This window comes from Meriones unguiculatus, chromosome 16, assembly GCF_030254825.1.
Source record: "Meriones unguiculatus strain TT.TT164.6M chromosome 16, Bangor_MerUng_6.1, whole genome shotgun sequence".
NCBI lineage: Eukaryota > Metazoa > Chordata > Mammalia > Rodentia > Muridae > Meriones > Meriones unguiculatus.
In genome coordinates this window covers 8,079,001-8,098,117 of record NC_083363.1, presented here as the reverse complement: position 1 = coordinate 8,098,117, position 19,117 = coordinate 8,079,001, and the positions used below count along the sequence as shown (strand labels likewise).

Sequence of the window (19,117 nt, the reverse complement as noted above, 5' to 3'; positions counted from 1 at the left end):
ACACACCACCACCACCACACCACAGGGAAAAAAAGAAAGAAAGAAAGAAAAAAGAAGAAAGAAAGAGTGAGTCAAGCATGCTAGTGCATACTGCAACCCTGGTACCATGGAGCCTAAGGCAAGACCGCAAGTTTGAGGTTAACATAACATGAGCAGCACAGAAAAAAGGCCTGACTCAAAAAACAAAACACAGCCTGGCGGTGGTGGTGCACAACTTTGATCTCAGCACTGGGGAGGTAGAGGCAGGAGGATCTCTGAGTTCAAGGTCAGCCTGGTCTATACCGCGAGTTCCAGGACAGCCAGGGCTACACAGAGAAACCCTATCTCAAACAACAACAAAACCCAAAACAGGAAGAGGAAAAAAAAACCCACACCAAAAAGCATGCTCCTTATTAAAATGAAGAAAAAATATCATTTACAATGATCACAAGATAAACTAAGCAGGAGTGAGGAGTTGGATAATGCAAAGCCTCTATGGAATTGTGACTAAGGCCCTAACAAGGTACAAAGGAATACAGACTCAAATCATGGTCCTAAATTCAAGAAAACTTACCACTTTAAAATCTTGAATCAGTAATGAATTAAACAAGACAAATTCAATCAAAACTCCCATGTCTCCTTTCTCCCTCCCTTTCTCTTCCTTCTTCCTGTCTCTCTCTCCCACTGAAACAACCTACTGCAAATGGCAATGAGTTCTAGCACTACTGTGCTCATAGAAGGCAGAAGATGAGGTGGGGGCAGCTGCGGGGTTTCAGGTTGGAAGAGAGAACCTGAAAGAGATGAGTCTCTAAATGACCTGGGCCCCTCTTCATGGCATTCTGAGAACACAAGGCTTCCCACAACAATGACTGGGGTCTAGTCAGCAGAAGATATAGAATGCTTTAAAACTCACACAGGAAAGTTCCCAGCATGCAGAGAAGAGCATGTGGGACAGGGCATACTGGAATAAACATTTTCAAAAAACACAACTTACACACTTGACAGAGAAGAGAGAATGTGTGTCAGCAAAGGTTTATTTTAAAAGAACAGACTATACAATATGTAAGAAAAGACTGACTCTGACCCACAACAGACAACAGTCAACACAGCTGAAGCACCCACACTGCTGTGTACACAGAACATGGTTTAAACAGAGCTGAGGTTGTCTAATAAATGGAAAAGGGGAGAGTATTAGGAAAGTGGCGCCATGCCAAGTTGCTGTCCATTTAAACAAGGCTGGATGTCTAGACCCTCAAACCACAGTTCCCACCTGCAGAAAAATAACTTGTAGTTTACAGACCAAACACAAGTGACACGGTACAAAGTTACCAAAGGCAATTAAGGGAAGATCAACTCTTATTTCAGACACAGGACCTTCCTGAGTAGGACACATCTAGAAACCGTTTTTGGCAAATTACATGCTTCACTTAGGTTAACTACAGATATATGTGCCTGACACCGCCTACACACCTATCTTAAGGAGCATGCCAGGGGATCAGAAACATGCCACCACAAGACCACGTAAAGACAGGACGCCACAACGCAAGGGACTCTAAAACTCTTTTGGACCCACATTTTAATATCCCAATCTGAAAAATGGCGTCACAGGGAAAGATGAAGTAACACAAAGCAGATACTATATAAACAATTCTCTGTGAATAAAACACAACCAAACTATTTAACTATTTCTAAAAACAGCTTTTGAAAAAACCATTTCTGGAAAAAAAATACTTTCTAAGGAATCCTAGAAAAAGCTAGGTGTGGTGGCCCTCATCTTTAATCCTAGCACTCAAGAGGCAGCAGCAGGAGAATCTCTGTGAGTTCAAAGTCAGCTTGGTCTATATAGCAACTTTCAGGCCAGCTAGGGCTACACACCGTGGGACTCTGTCCTTAAAGAAAATATATATAAATAAGAACTGGCTAAAGGAGAAATAAATACAAACAGAAAATAGAGAATGTAATGGGCTAGGCAACTAGGTCAATGGTACAGCGTTTGCCTATAATGTGTGAGACCCAGGACCTCCCACACAAAATAATAATAACAACAATAATAATGGCTATGTCTGAAAAACAAGATGCCAAGATGCATTTAAAATAATAACCAGAGGAAAATTCATAACTTTAAAAGACCTGCTATGAATAAAAATTTTAAGAATAAGAATATATCCATTCAGAAACTTAAAAAAAAAAACACCAGAAAAACAAACTATATGAAAATGAAAGCAGAAATGAATGAACAGGTTAATAGTAAATCAGATTAATAAATTAAAATTGTGAATCTCTGACAAATTCATTTAATCGAAAAAAGAAAGCAGACACACAAAGTAAGGGCTGAGGACCAGGAGTGTAGGTCAAGATGAACTATTTGGTACAGCTCAATGGAAACAACGCTAAAAGATGAGCAACTCCTTCTCTCTCTCTCTCTCTCTCTCTCATGGTTTCTCTGTGTAGTCTTGGCTGTCCTAGACTGGCTTTACACATCATGCTGGCCTCGAACTCACAACAGTCTACCTGACTCTTTCTCCCTGAGTGCTGGGATTAAAGGCATGCGCGACCAAGCCCAGATAGAGGTACAACTTCTAAGCACAAAGTACAGTCTATCAAAATTAACAATGGCTGAAACAGACCTGTTTCATAGAAGGGATCAGGAAGTTTCCAAGGTAGCACTCCCAGGAAGATAGCCACTTCTCACAGAACACCCAAACCTCACAGTCAGCAGTTCCAATGCAACATCAACAGTTAAAGAAAGAAAAAAATGGAAACTTCCAAATTCGTTTTATGGCTCAAAGATAATATTGAGGGGCTCAAGAAATATCTCAGAGAAGACCTGGGTTGGTTTCCCAGAACCCTCATGGCAACCCACAACCATCCTTAATTCAAGTTCCAAGGCACCCAATGCCCACTCTCCTGTCCTCAGTGGGCACCAAGCATGCATGTGGTACACATACATACATGCAGGCAAAATACTCAAACGCATAAAATAAAAATAAATGGTATCAATACTTAAGCCTCATAAAGATAGCACAAAACAAAAATTATAGACCAACCTCTGTTCTCATGTGAACAGAGAGCAGAAAATCCCAGGGACTCCACTGAGTACTCTCCAGTATCATGTTGAGAAAACAAGACTGCCAAGAGGTACCTACAGCAGGACTGCAGGTCCGTGTTGACAGAACATGACTAGAGCTCAGTGCCCTCACAGATACACGCTGGAAATTGTGGGGCTACTTCTGCTGTGTCTAAGAGGCCGTTAGGAAAATTAACCTGCAGTCCTAGTGTAGACTCTTGAGAAAAATGGGAGTGGACGCCGTTTCCTTCATGTGAGCTTGTACCTCATCCACAGTAATGGAGGAAGGCTAGGAACGCCCCACAAAGAAGGTCAATGAGGGCAGAGGTGGCCATGACCTCTTAACGCCAGAGAAAACAATTTTTCCAGTTAAGTTCTGAAAAAGCAGAGACGTTCTCTCTCTCTCTCTCACTCTAGCACATACAATCAAAGAGTTCACCAAGGTTAATATGAATATTAATTGGCTTCCTACACACAAAAAAGTTATATGAAAACACATGGAATGAAAGCTTTATTCACAGTCCAAAAAAAGTAATGTACTTGGACTGGGATGCATCTCAGTATTATTTGCCTAGCACATGCAAAGCCCTGGATTTGATTTTCAGCACTATAAAAAATAAATAAAAATAATCTGACACTGTGGATGAAGAGAGAAAAGTTCATAGGACATATCTGGCATGGCCATCCTGCCTATGAAGCAGCTTCCCATTACACCTGGGGTTTGAATGCAGGGAGGGCACCCAGTATTCTATTAGGTCTATACTGTAGGTATATGTGGCTAATAAGACATCTGCTTTTCATTTCAAACTTTGGAACATGCCAGGTAGAGGTGGCCAGCTCTAGGAAGCTTGCCTGGTAGACAACACCTCGCACTCATCCCCCATATCCTGTGACCTCCTGTGAAACAATACATGGAACAGAGTCCAGCTGCAACCAGGCCCAGGCCTCCAGAGTCTGTCTTATTCAAGTCACAAAACACCGCCACAGCCTCAAAGGCAAGCTGAAATCCCAGAGGAAGTGACTTTTGTACTTCGAATGCTGCTAAGTGCTTATTTTATTACTTAGACCGGAAGAAATAACCCTCAGAACTTCCCCTTAGTTCACGGCAGGAGAATCCTATCTGGGTCCATGAATACACACTTACAAAACACAAATGAAAGCTATAATGCTAAGCACAGTAAAGAATGGGGCCTACTAAATAGAGCAAGTTCTAAGGTTGGGAGGCGGGGAGGTAGGGTGGGGAGGAGGTCATGACAGCACAAGGTGAACAAGTTCAAGCTGATTAACCCTACGGCTGCCAAGGCTCACAGCCAGAACCATGCTGTACTCTAGGATCCCCAATCAGGTGATGCAGAAACCCCGGAGCAAAACCACCTGTCTGACAGAGGAACCCAGACAACGAAACACCAAAAGAGAGCACAGCCCCATACACTACATCATGATTGACTCCCACTCTGACAGGCTTTCTGCCCCAGCTAGTACTTACACAGCACTCCGTCCAGTAGATGTGGAGGAAGGGGAAGGTGAGCAGGGCTTTGTTCCCTTCTTTGGGCAGCAGCTCCTCCTTGAACTGAACAAAGTTGGATTCCAGGTGAATCATCTTTGGAGCCCGGCCATAGGACCTAAAACAGTTTTTAAAAGTCACCGAGAAGACAACTGAACAACACAGTGAAAACTAGAGCTGTGACAATACAGAATCCATTCATATCTAGGAGCTCAAAACCATGCTAGTCATGAATTAAAACTGGCCAGAATCCCTGCATGGATTATTACAAACGGCTCTCACACCACAGCCCCCTCGCCAGAACGCCTTTCATTTACTCAAGAACACAAGGCATAGAAGCTCAAGGGTCAACCTGAGCAAGGCTGCCATGCACTTGGGAGAACAGTAGTACCCTTGCAGGGTACCCCTACCCCAGGCTCACTCTAACAGGGAAGACTCCTGTCCCAAGTGTCAAAAGTACAGAAAGGTATTCACACTCTCAAGAGCCCTAACACTTTTGTTACCTACTGAATTTTTGGTGGAAAAGAACAGAGTTTTGTTTGCAGAGCTCAAATTAGGGAGTGACACAAGCCTCCCTTTCAACCCAAGAAAACAGCCACGAACCCCACAGGCCACCTGCAGCTCATCTACATATAAGGAGTCCCTTTTGCTCTCTGTAACACATCTTTCCCATGATGCTCTGTGTTTAACAAACTGAGGCTGTCTACATTAACCAGGATTGTGCTTACACTCACACTGTGGGCTTTCTATTCATAAACTCTCTACTACCTGTCTTCTGTGAGTAATCACATTTCCTTTTTGCAATGTTTTGTTCTGCTGGCTTCAAAGTTTATGATCTATTTCCATTCTGCTATTGATTTTCATTTTTACCTCAAAATCCTCCGAGCTACATATATCACATCTTTTATTCAGAGACTGAAGCTTTGCTGGAATTCCTCTTTCAGTTACCCCCTGAGAGGCTGCTGCTTCTGGTCTCCTAACAGTCTAGAGACATTTCTGCTTCCTGCAGGGAAGACCAAATCCAACAGGTACCACATGGCTGCCCCAAGGCCCAGGAGCACAGGACCCTGACTGTGGTAGCTCTTGTTCACGTGCCTGGACTTGAGGCCCTAGAACTCTGCACAGAAGGAACCTCCAGGCTTCAACAGAGGTGACCAGGAACACACCTCACTGTCCAGAGGAGGTGGGACTCCTAGGTACAAGAGCTCCTTGTCTGTACTCCAGCAACCTCACCAGCCCTGCTTTCTCCCTTGCCTTCCAAGTTCTACATTTTGTCACTTGTGGTAGACTTGTCTTTCTGATAGAACAGGTAGATCCAATGTTCTTAGAGTTTCTTTCTCAACTTCTCCATCTGTCTTTCTTCTCCCCAAACTAGGTCCACATTCTGTAACTGCTACTGCTGTTTCCCTCTCTATCTGTTGCTGCTCTTATGAGTCCTCTGTATTAGTCCACACTTCACTGGTGCTAAGACAGCCCTCTGTGAAGCAGCATGTATGATGGCCCCATTTCAGAAATGGAATAAGCTGCCACTGCGGAGCATACTTATGCTAAGGACCCGCATCAGAAGCTATCCTGCAGTCCCAGACTTCCTGCCTTCAGAACCACATGTCAACTAAATTTCTGTTCACATAAATACCTCAGCCTGTAGTGCTCTTTAAAAGCCTAGTTAGTCCTTCACACTCTCTGACTGGGGCTCCAGAAAAGGGAAGAAATAAATACATGTTGTTTCTGTATTTTGTTTTTCCCCATGATCTCCTCTTTTGCTTCATGAACATTTGTCTTCTTGTGTCTTCAGAGATGTTTAGTAATGTGCTTATCTGACATCCTTTATAGATTACACCATTTCTACAAGGATTAACCACCCCCTTCCCCACGTCAATCTACTCAAGTGTTTTCTTTTTTTAACAGCACCAGTTCTTTTCAGATGTTGAATAATTTTCTCAATGAGCACTTTCCAGCACTGAGCATTTGTTATATTATTCGTGACTAAATGAGACACCACTCTAGGCACAAAAAGACTAGACACACACTAGAGAGGCCAAGAGACACCCAGCACAGTAATCTTTCATGCTAGTAGGACAAAGTGTGTAGTCTGACATAAGAGAACCGCAGGAATCAGAACCACACAATATGCACACCAATGGGAAACTTCAAGTACTCTGAATAAAATCTGGTCACCTGGACTCAGTCAAAATCCACACATTTTCCACAAGTGATACTAGTTTATCAGCACAACTTCCTAATCAATGATTACGTCTCAGCAAGTCACTAGGCAACACATATCTATTTTTCTGTCTGTCTGCTCCACCCCAACACACCACAGGTAGGAGTGGATAAAACAAAGCAACTAGCTTCAACCTAGCTTCTGCCTTCTTTATTTTTCATACAAATTTCCAAGTAAGATCTTTCTCTATGGTTTCTCATCCTTAAAAACAGTTTGAGCCAGGCATAGTGGTGCATCCCTTTAATCCCAGCACTGGGGAAGGCAGAGGCAGGCAGATCACTGTGAACTTGAGGACAGCCTAGTCTACAAAGTGAGTCCAAGATAGGCAAAGTGATTACACAGAGAAACCCTGTCTTGGGAAAAACTAAAACCAAATAAATAAATAAACAAACAAACAAACAAACTAGCATGAAGCCAGTTACATACCTGTAATCTGGAGAGGGGGGAAAGGGGCTAAGGGACATAAAGGGGTTCAGGGGCAGAGAGGCTCTAGTAACACAGCTGTACCCAATCTCCCTACAGATACTAAAAGTATTGCTGCCTCTGTACATACCTTTCAAGGCACTGATTAACTAGGGAAAAAAATATCATTTCTACAAAATAGATCTTTACCTCAAAAACCTATCATCTAATACCTAAAACAACAGCAACAAATTCTGTCTGGGACAAATGGGGTAGACAGGCCAGGTAGCTCATGTACTCAATTGTGTAAGACAGGAGGATCACAAGGCCTATCTAGGTTACAAAACAAGTTCAAGGTCATCCTGGGAAATTCAGCAAGAAAAAAAGTAGAAAGAGGCTGGGCTGCCACTCCGTACAAGAGTGCTCACCTGTGTGAAAGTCCCTAGGCACAGGTGCAGTACCCCACACACACAGAAATCAAGAGCCTGGAGTGGTGGTCCAGCCTGTACTACTCATTAAGGAGAGGCAGGGGCATTGCAAGTTTGAGGCCAGGCTGGGCTACAAAGCAAGTTCAAGGCCCGCATGAACTACATATCAAGATTCTATCTCAACAGAACAAATTAATGATGAGGTTAGGAAAGTAAAGGCCTGGATATGACCCCCAGCACCAAGAACATGACAAACAACAACCCTGAGGCAAGCCCTACCATTCAGAGGAGCCACTCTGCCCACCAGCCTGCACTTCAGAACAGAGGCGTTTACTGTCTCAAACACCTGAACTACAATGAGAGTCCAGCCAAAACACAGACCCCCTACCTTCTCCATTCCATTGGTTCTCGTGGAAGCTGCTGGGAAAGTGTCGGATAAATAGAGGTAAATAAATTCTGATCTCCAGCACCTACAACAGAAACAAAGAGAAACCAGTTATGTCATTTTAAGATAAATATGGGCAAAATATACTTTATAATTAATGATGTTGATGTTCTTTAGGCATTTTTTTCCTTTTTTTTTTTTTTTTTTTTAGCAAGACAGGGTTTCTCTGTGTAGCCTTGGCTGTCCTGGACTCGATTTGTAGACCAGGCTGGCCTCACCAAGTGCTGGGACTATACGCATGTGCCACCACACCTAACATTCTTAGGCATTTTATGTTCAGTAGAACACATCAAAAAGCAAGGCTGTTTTGTGCATAAAATAAGTGACTATAGTTTCAGGAACCCTAGCACTTAATCTGCCTGGTTGAACTGGGACCCTTCACAGAGCCTCTACAAGGGGCTATGGTTGTCACAGAGAATGAGGTTTGCCTTGGAAGCAGCTTGGCCCAGTCTCCTATTTTTCTCACACCACAAAGGAGCCAAAAACTCCACATAAGCAAAGGAAGCCTGAGAAGTTTTGCCCCAACCCACTTAGATCTAACAGCACTGAAATGTGCGAACACAGGGCATCCACTGGACATCCGCAACTAAGAGGAAGAAATGCACAGGACCCCAACTCAGACTGGGTACGTTACCTGTGAGCCCCTGGCCCTGGGAAGTTAGAGGTAAACAGGTACGGTTAGCAGAAAGCTGCCCTAGGAAGATACATATGCTTGACCTCACACTGGTATTCAGCTTGCATCCTAACTTTAACAGAACCGAAAAGCCCATCTGGCTCTCCTGAATGGACAACACGACCATAACATACATAAACTGAAAAGGAACTGTTTACTGCAGACAACTAAACTGTTATACCCAGGATCCTCTTTAAGAGAAAGCACTCTCCTAACTGCCTTTATTGATTTTAAAGAGGAGCCTGGGAATTGATGTGAGTCATTAGCATAGTTGCTTATTTTGCCATCATGAGCCGAAAACAGATCCTGAAAATTACACTGCAGTATCGACACTCCAGGGAGACAGATGTTGTATCGGGGCACCTGGAAGTGGAGGCGAGCCTGTGCTGGAAAGCTGACTGCCTGGTCCTGACTGACAACATATGCAGCATTTTGTCCTTCCTGTGCCTTGTACACTAGACAGGAAAGGGAAAGGACAGCTCCCCAGAAGGGCTAGTCATCAGGTATGTTGACAGCACAGTAGGTCAACACACACACCAAGCAAGGCCTAACAGAAACCATTACAAGTCTGCTGTGGTTTTCATCCTGTTCATTTACTTGCTAGTCATCTGAGAAATCAGTGGAGTAAGAAATCCCTATGCCATTCTCCACATGGAAACCACTGCACAGAAAGGCCTGTGTGTGCAGCAACGAGCCTTCCTTCATTCTGGAGTGGACTAGCCTTTACCTGTTTTCTGATTTGGTGGTACAGGCTATGCACCTGCCATGTACAAAGGCTTTGTCTGCACACTGGAGGATCTAGCTCATGATTACATCTGACTCCCACTCCTACCAGGAAATGAGTTTTGTCTTCCCAAATTCAGATGTCTCTCAGCTCCTAACCCAGCACCTCAGGGTGGAGCCTCCATAGATGATCAGGCCTTGGGAACTGATGGTTCAGTTGGAATGAAGTCTTGAGTACAGGGCCTAATCCAACCTAAGGGTGTCCTGATGAGAAGAGAAAATGTAAGCTCAAGGAGCCCCTAGGGATGTGGGCGCAGAAGGAATGGGCCCTTCATAAGCCAGGGGGAAAGGGCTTAGAGCCCGCTGTCTCTGGGCCTGTTATGGCAGCCCTAGAGCCCTCACTTTATAAGGCGGCAAAGCCTTCTGACCCACTGAGGCTCTGCACTAAATGAGCGAGAACATAAATACAGGGCTGAAGAGATGGCTCAGTCTGTAAAGTGCTTGTCCCACATACACAAGGACCACAGCTCTGTCCCTAGAACCCATGTGAAAAGGCTGTCACAGTGGCACATGCTTCTAATCCCAGGCCAGGAAACAGGTGGACCCTGAGGCTTACTGGCTACCCAGTCTAGACCATGAGGTCAGTTTACAGGCCAGGTAAGAGACTGTCTCAAAAACAAGGTGAGTGGCTCCTGAGGAATACCTGAGGTTGACCTCTGACCTCAATGCACAGATGTACATACCTACCAAGCATTAGCTGCACCACACACACACCTGTGCACTCACACGTGCAGACTATGAAGACAAGCCACCCTAAGTTTCTCAGAACACAAACACATAGCCACTACTAGTCTTGCGTATTTCTATCAGTATTGTGGAAATGAGAGGTGCTTTCCCCAACACCTGAAGGGAACTGTTGAAATTTTCAAAAGAATTCAATCTCTGCTCACAGAGGAGATTAATGGCGACATTTCCCTCTGGATTCCTGAAACAGCACAGGAGAGAAGGGAGTGTTTGGATTGGGAAGGCCTGGCTCAACACGACTCCCTCGGAGCAGCAGGCTGTGGTAGGCAGGCCGGCTGCTCCTAAAACAGCTACCGAAGCACAGCTTCCGAGACCCCTGCCAGAAAACTCAGCTCTGCTATCCTGACTCAGGAGGCTATGAAAAAGGCCGATAGGCCACTCACCATGAGGGCCTACCACATTAATGTGCGAAGACATTTGAAACACTGCCATGAGCACAGGGCTCCTTCCTGCAGACCCCAGCGCTCAGAGCTGACTACAAATACAGAGCGGAGGCTGAGGTGGGAGAGTACAGTAACCCTGGCTGCTGGAGCATACCTAGTCTCACAGGCAGCTACAGGGATGTGTTGGGCCATAGTGGCTGAAGCCCCTTTAAGTACTGCAGGACCAGAATAAAGGGTGGACACAAAAGTGCTCAAATGCTCACAGTAAGGAGTGGCATGAGATGCCCAGCCCTGTAGAAGGGTGGGCACTGCCTGGGTGTGCTGCTTGAACCACCAAGAGCCTAGGGACTCAGAAAATTCCCCAAAGGGGAGGCAGAGCAGTTATCTACTGATACAAGGTGCACTTGAGGCTACCTGAGAGCTCATGTTCCTGCCTGGACCATGCCAACTTAAAACTGTCCCCTAAAAGAAGAGGAGGCTAATTACACTTGAGTGGGCAGAGGGTGCTAGAAGCACAAGGATGGCATTTCTTCTCATCAAAGCAGGTGCCACTCCAGCGACAGAGAAAGCACAGCTCACAGCTCCGAGGCCACAAGCCCAATAACAGAGGTAAGGGCTGGCAAGAGCTCCCAATTCCCGCTGTTCTGTGTCCTCCCGGCAAGGAAGGGGTGAGGAGTTTCTGAGCTCTTTGATAAGAACATTAATAACCTTTTGTAGGGGTCTGGCCCAGCATCCCTGAAACTTCAAGCCGGCCTGTGAAAGAGAGCCACTGTATAGACAGGAACTGATGTGGGGGGTGCTTCCCAGCAGCCCAAGACCAAGCAGCTGGTAAGAGTCAAAGAGGCCAGGCACTACCCTCCTCAAGAGCAGCACTTAGACCTGGGAGACTTGTATTAGGAGAAAGCTTTCCAGGAAGCTCCCCAGGACTTTCTGACACTGTGCCATCCCTCACAGGGTCTGGAAATTGAACGTGGATCATCAGGCTTACACAGTAAGCGCCTGTACCTGAGGAGCCATCTTGATGGCTCCGGTTTGTAGGTTTTTATGTCAAGGCAAACAGGAGTGTTGTGGCTGCCTAGGTAAATCTTGTATGTTAAGAAGAGCACTGCCAGCTTTGAGCTAAGGGGTTCCCTGCTTCTTTTCTCAGGTTCTTCCCTCATCACCCTAAAGCCTTTGTTCAAAAACCTTTGCAGCAGGGTCTAACTGCAGCTTCAAAACTGTACAATGGAAAAAGAGAAGAATCTGGCAAGTCCAGCAACATTACATAGCACCTGGCATGACCTACACTTCTTCTGGGCTTTATCCCAAATCCCACCCAGAGGAGGAAAAAGACAGACTCTGGGCACAGCGGAGCTCCTCAGTCTGGGCCCACTCTCCAGGTACAGCACAGTGCAGGGCACACTGAGTGGAGAAACCAGTGGAGCCAGCAATATCTCACCCGAGAGTGGGAAATACAGAAAGTTCTTCTTCTTTTTAAAAATTTTAAATTAATTTTAAAAATTGGGGGCATTGATATAAGCCATGGTGTGCATGTGGAGGCCACAGGACAGCCTGCAGAAGTTAGATCTCTCCTTCCACTATGTGGTCTGAGGGATCAACCTCAAGCAAGTACCTTTACCCACTGAACCATTTTGTCACTTCTCAAATAGTGGGATAAACCATTTTAAAAATTGCAATGGGATGCTTAGGTAAAGGAGATGCCAGGGTAGAGGGCAGAATTCAGCTGTCCCTTAGAGTTAAGAGACTGTCCCAAAACCCCAGTGGACACCAAAGTCTGCCAAAGCTCAAGTCCCTAATCTATGGTGGTACAATTCTGCATACAAAACACACATTGCTCCACACACTGTAAATCCTGCTAGTTGACTTCAGGCCTGATCTAATGGAAATGCTGTATACGCCTCAGTACACTTGGTTACAGATGGTGTCAAGAGCTGAGTTACAGATGCAGGTTGTTTTTTCCCCAGAAAGAATATATCGAAGGTAGAATAGTTGAGTAAATGAAGCCATACAGTCTTGAATTTTAACTAAGACATCTCTAAAATACAAAAAGACGCCATTGAACAAGTCTGGTGACAAACTTCTCAAAGTAAGTTTGTAGGCTCCATTCCTACAAACAATCTACAGTCAGAATCATCCAAGGAGCCCTGCTTCCTTCCTTGGATGATTCTGACTGTAGATTAGAGGCAGGGAACAGTAAGCTGAACAGTCAAGAACCTGGCAAAGCTACCTGCCTCAGAAACTGAGGCTCTGACTGGTCAAAGATAAAAGTGCACACACCAACGCAGCAGCAGCAGGCGGCCAAACACAGCAAGCTAAAAAGAACAGTGAGCCAGCTCTGCAGACAGTTCTGTGAAGGGGAAAAACCAGCACACCAAGCACATTAGATGTGCATGTAAAAATGTTTTTAACTTAAATATTCCTACTAATAAATGAGAAAAACTGTTCAAGTTAGGAGCTCACCATTTTGCAACCTTTAAAGGTGAGTGGAGAGACAATAGGACATTATGTACCTGCTGAAAGGGGAATGCATCACCAGCAATGACAGTTTCACAAAAGCAAAACAAAAAGGGATAAAATTTGAGCTCTTAACTAAGGCTGATCAATGAGAACTCTGAAGGGCAACTGAGATAGGGCTGCAAAAACTGGAAGGCAAAAGGAACAGGAGAGCAGAGGTTCTAAGAGAATCGGTTTACTTTAAACCTTCACTGGAGGGGTTAGAGAAGTGGCTCAGCAGTTAAGAACACTGGCTGCTCTTCCAGAGGACGGGAGTTCAATTCCCTGCAACTACATGGTAACTCATAACCATCTATAATACGATCTGATGCTCCCTTCTGACCTGCAGATAGAGCACTCAAATACATAAAATAAATAAATACATCTTTAAAAAAAAAAAAAACAAAAACACTTCATTTGGGAGGCTGGAAAATGGCTTGATAGTTAAAAACAGTTTGTTCTTTCATAGGACATAGGCTCAAATCCCAGCACATATAAAGGCTAAGAACCTTTGCAAAATTTAGTTCCGGGAGATCGGATGTCTGCTTCTGGCCTCTGCCACATTGCACACATGCAGTACACAAACACACACCCAGGCAAAAGCACTCATACACATAAAACAAAATTAAAAAACTTCATCTAGATACTAATTCAAACAAGCAGTCCTGGGTTGTCCATTAAGCACTGAGCAGTCTTCACAGACCCTCTAAAGGGTCTGAAGCTCCGGTAAGTCACTGTCATCTTGATCAGAGAGGACTGGAGACCCAGAGGCTAGACTCAGACCAATGTATACCTTCTCCAAAGAGTGTCACTCCAGATGGAAAGGTCCTCACTGTTTTCAAGGGAAGTCACGTGAGCAGTAAGACCGTTGATCCATCTCAGATGTCATACCAAGGGACTCCTCCTAAGTCCCCAAGTAATTCCTAAGGAGTCTTGACTGACTATAGTAATGAGTTTAATTTAGGGCCACTACTATGTTCTTAAACACCCAACCAGAAAATATAACAAAGAGTAAATACTTAGCAATGTCCCAAAGCAAATTTCTACCAGCACTGCCCAGATTCTCATCCTGACCTGGGTCAGCCAGGACCTGGTGCTTCTAAAAACTTAGAAAACATCACCCAGCAGCCACTTCATCCAACATACACGGCTCCACAGTTGTCAGTACTCTGTTCATCTGTCCAGGGTAAAATTCTGTTTTCCATTTCCACAGAAGATGTACAAGTGCCTATCCAAGTGGTAATCAACTAAAGACCTGCATCTTCTCCTCAAAAGAAACCTGCTCCCCTGAGCTCAGGCCCTTTTGCACACCCTTCTTGTATAGGTCACAGCATTAGGCACCCTAACTCCTTTAGGGGCAGCCATGGCCTCCATATTTCTGGGTACTACTGAATGACTGACTGCATAGCTCAGTATTTCCTTTACTGCATGCTTAAATCCCAAAGACCATATATGCCTTTGTGGAACCCAAGCTTCTCTCTACCTCCCAGTCAACCAGACAGAAACATGCATCTTGGCCTCCAAGTCATTTTTGCTCAAGACTCCTGGGTTTACCCTCCTGTCGAGTTTGTGTCTTCTGGGGTTCAACAGTTCTAACCATGTGACACGGTGACCATGTTCACCCGCGGCACTGGAGGCCCCACTTCCCATAAGCCTCCTGGACCAGACAATGCAGACCTTCTACCAAAATTGCTACAAGTATGGGTCTCTTCTCATGGCCTGCCAGGAACTCCTGCCAGAGTAGTCAGCTACAGACAGGGCCACAGCTACAGGCATGCACCACCCTTGCTCAGCTCAAAGAAGCTACTAAAGAAAAGACTTCCAACCAGTCCCCCACGATTCCATTCATGGTTCTGCTGAGGCAGAAGGTGGCCACTCGAGGAAGGTCATGACTGAGAGTTCAAAAAGGGAAATGTATCCCCAATGTAAGCCTGGGCAACAGCTCTATCCCACCCAAACTGAGGAAGAGAGAACAGTTCACCAAACATTAGAAGCAACCCTATACCACAGAGCTGCTCCATCTGCATGGGAGACATTGCACACATAGTGGCTCACCCTAACCAAACACCAGCCGACCACGATTGTCCTCATTTGCATGCAAGAATTACGTGCCAGGAAATTGCAGCCTACCCAAAATATAGTTCACCCTCATTGAACAGGACTCCTCAACAGCCCGTCATCTCAGTCTTTCCTTCCATTCCTACCACTGCTCCCTTTGCCATGTGCTAAATCAGTAGTCATCAACCTGGGGACCCAGGGGTCACATATCAGACATCCTGCATATCAAATATTTACATTACAATTCATAACAGTAGCAAAATTACAGTTATAAAGTAGTAAGGAAATATTTTTATGGTTGGAGCAGGGGCCCCCACAACATGAAGAGCTGTATTAGGCTGCAGCATTAGGAAGGTTGAGCGCCGCTGTGTTAAACAAACATGGTTTGTTCTAACAAAAGACAAGAGGAGCTAGGGCGATGGTTCTGTGGATAAAGTACCTGCCTTGTAAGGCTGGGCAGGGTCAAAGGCGGTTGTGGTTGGCTGTAGTGTCTCTAACAGTGCAGGATGGAAGGTGGCAGGGAACAGACAGATCCTCTGAACACAGTAGTCAGTCTATTCTAGCCAATCAGTTAACTACCCAAGACCCTCTCTCAAAAGATAAGGTATAGAAGACACCCAACACAGACATCAATCTCTCCCCTTCACATACACGTGCATTATATGTAACTGATAACAAGATGTATTATCTGGAAAATAGAATTAGGTTTTGCAACTCAATAATACAATTGAAAATTAACAGAACACTTTAATAAACATTTCACTAAGGGCTGTATGTGTGGGGCACCTGCCATCGGGAAACTGAGGCAGGAAGAGCGCCAGTTACAGGCCAACCTGAGCTACACGTAAGACACTGAAAACTGTCTCAAGACAAACAAACAAGACAGAGGAGCCTCCACCACACTGAAAAGGCAGACAACAGGCTGTCAGTGAGGATGTGGGAAGCTGTACACTGCCAAAGACGTTAAACAGTATAACCACTTTGGGAAGAGTTGGCACATTCTTAAAAAGCTAAACATAAGTGCACCATGTGACACAGCCATTCTCCTAGAATCCTCGATGTCCACACAAAGACATGCGGCAGACTTACAGGAGCTAAAATGCAGAAACAATCCAAATATCTATCTACCAACTCGTGACCAAAAAATGTGACACAGACTTGTCATAGAGAGGCACTCTGCTCAACAGTTGGTGGTCGGAATGCTGTAGCAGGATGAACTAATGCACAATGGCCATCAAAGAAGCCAAAAACAGAGTATATGAGATGATCCTGTGGATTACTGGAGTTACAACTACATCTTCTGAGGGCTCTTCCAAATGCCAGGTGGGTCTCCCCAGCACAAGGCCCAGCCCACAAGCAACAGACCTCAGTTTGGTTGAGATGTTAAATGTGCCCTGACTTGCAGTAAAGACAACTTACCTAAATGCAGCTGCCAAGATCTTTCAAATATGCCCCTTAGCATACTGGTTAGCTTTGTTTTACTGGATTAGTGTATATTCCCGAGGTTAAAAGTCCAAACAAAATGCACAAGTTCAGTTTACCTAAAAACAAGCCAAGTGGTCTCCAAGCGTTTCCACACAGCGCTTAGTGTAGGGAAGGAAAAGAACATTACAGCATTGGAAGCCTCTACCTCATGGAAGTGCTAAGAGACACCCAGCAGGATGTTCCCTGAGAGAATGCGTACTCACTTATTTAATCTACTCCACGAACAGACTCAGCACCCAGTACTTGCCAAGTGCTATTCAAGGTGCCAGGAACACAGCAGTGAAGCACAGACCAAGCCCCCTAGTCATGAAGCTTTCTGCTCTAGCCTGGATTTCATGTGAAGAGAAACAATAAGCAAAGACAAAAACAAATATTTATGTTAGGAGCTCTGAGCCAAGAAAAATGGGTGAAGTCAGCGGGGTCCCAAACACAAGTGGAGTGTGGAAGGCAGAGCAGGCCTGAGGTTTAGTGACACTTGAGCGGATACCAGAGGGCAGGCAAGGAACCAGTATGTCCTCAGAAGCTGGGAGCAGAGGGAGGCCGAGGACCAGAGAGTACCATAGAGACCACCAGGCCAGGGGCAGGTACAGCAATACAGTGAGTGAGAGGCTAGTTGGAGGTGGGGGTGGGGGTTTCCTGGGGGCTTCTGAAGGTTATTCTGTTGTGGTTTTGGTGGTGCTAGGGTAGAACTCAGGGCCTTGTACATGCTCAGCAAGCACGGACCACTGAGCCATCCCTTAGCCTTGGGAAAGCTATCCTGAGAAGGTGATGAGACAGTGGAGGAGCCTGAGCTGGAAATTGTGTGTTATGTCGTCTCTGGAAGGTTAGGTGAACACAAGGAGGCCACTGCAGGAATCCCACAGACAGAAAGAAGGGCCTGTGATGTGGGGGCCACCATAAACGTGGGAAAGATAACTGGATGCTAGACATATTTCAAACACAATAAAGCAATATTTGCTGAGGCAGAATCAGATATAAGAGGGGAGGTAGTCAAAGTCATCAATCTGGAACTTGAAAACAAATACTCTCTTAGACCAAGCACTGTGAATAGATGGGCAGCTTGTGTGTGAGCAGACAGATAGGGCACGAACAGGGTAAAACAGGCAAGAAAAGGTGGGACACAGGAGAACACCTAGGGGAAACTGGAAGGAAAGAGACACAGAAAGATGCCAGAGAGACCTCGGCCTAAAGTCTCTCACCTCCTCATCTGCAGAAGGGCAGAAACGGCACACCTACAAAGCCAGGCTTGCTGTAGCAGCCCTGCAATCTCAGTTACTTGAAAGGCTGAGGCAAAAGAACCCCAAATTCAGGACTAGCCTGGGCTTCTTAATGAGAAAAAGTAAAGACAGGGCTGAATATACAGCTCCGCAGCTGAGCACATGATGGGCAGGTGTTGAGAGCCCGGGGTTCCATTCCCACCACTGAGGGAGGGGGCTGGTGAGTACATGGTGCCCTCTTCTTACTTGCCCTGCCCGCAGACCCCCTCACACTCTTCCTCCTGCTCAGTCACTGGCTGCTATCTGCTCCCACCTGTACCTATGTTTACTAATTTTAAGAAAAACTCACTTCATGGTTACTTTAATTTGTATTTTCAGACTGGGTAGGAAATCCAAATCTATAAACTCTCATCTACAGGGGAAAGCCCAACTCCAACCAGGTACAAAACACTGCTTGTTTCTGCTGTCTTCTTTCTCCTTTCAAAATTTATAGTAGTAGATCAGTCCCTAGTGAAAGGTGATCATCTGGAGAGGACCGTTATCTATTAGATTTTTCACTGTTCCAAGGTGACCGCGTGTGCTATATCACAGAGGAAAGCCACAGGCTAGTGGGACGTCAGTAAAAGGAACATATCTCTCCTAACATATCTTGGGTCAGGAGCCTGTCTGAAGAAGAGGGGAAACCAAGCTAAAACTTAAAATGTAAACAAATGGATCAGCTGGTTTTCAGGATCACTGAGCATTTTTCACGATTAATAAATTTTATGGTAAGCATCAAATTATCCTGACTAGGCGATTCATCATCTGAGCCACTCAGCCTTCCCAACTGCCCAGCTGGCACCGTGTACATTCCACACAGGGGCATCAGTGCTAACAGATCCTCTGCAGAGATAGCCTCTCTCCACCACAGCCCAGAAGGCAGGGTGTTAAGAATCTTCCAATTATGCTTAAAACCTACTAAAACTTCCATACGTTATTAAAATAACTCAGCAGCATTTTTAAGTAACAGTCTATTCTGTAGATCCCCAACCTTAGCGAACTTTCTATTCTCTCCATGCCCACAGTCTAGCACTAGTCACTGTCCAAAGGAAAAACTGAGGCTGGAAAGAAAAATCAGTCTATAAACTGCTTGCCAGGGAGGCGTTAGGATCCAAGTTTGGGTCCTTAGAGTCCATGAAAAAAGCAAGCCATGCCAGCACTGGGGAGGTGGGTACGTACAGCTCCCCAGCCAG

At 45.2% G+C, this 19,117-nt stretch overlaps 1 protein-coding gene across 1 annotated transcript in view; it reads right to left on the bottom strand.

The window, feature by feature from the left end:
- The window catches only part of Trappc10 (trafficking protein particle complex subunit 10), a 61,900-nt gene that overhangs the window by 40,511 nt on the left and 2,272 nt on the right, over positions 1-19,117 (bottom strand). Inside the window, exons 2-3 of the mRNA XM_021649662.2 lie at positions 7,993-8,074; positions 4,533-4,668 (exon numbers count right to left, since the gene is read on the bottom strand). Of these exons, the coding sequence (XP_021505337.1) occupies positions 4,533-4,668; positions 7,993-8,074 (218 nt within the window). The remainder of the gene's footprint in view (positions 1-4,532; positions 4,669-7,992; positions 8,075-19,117) is intronic.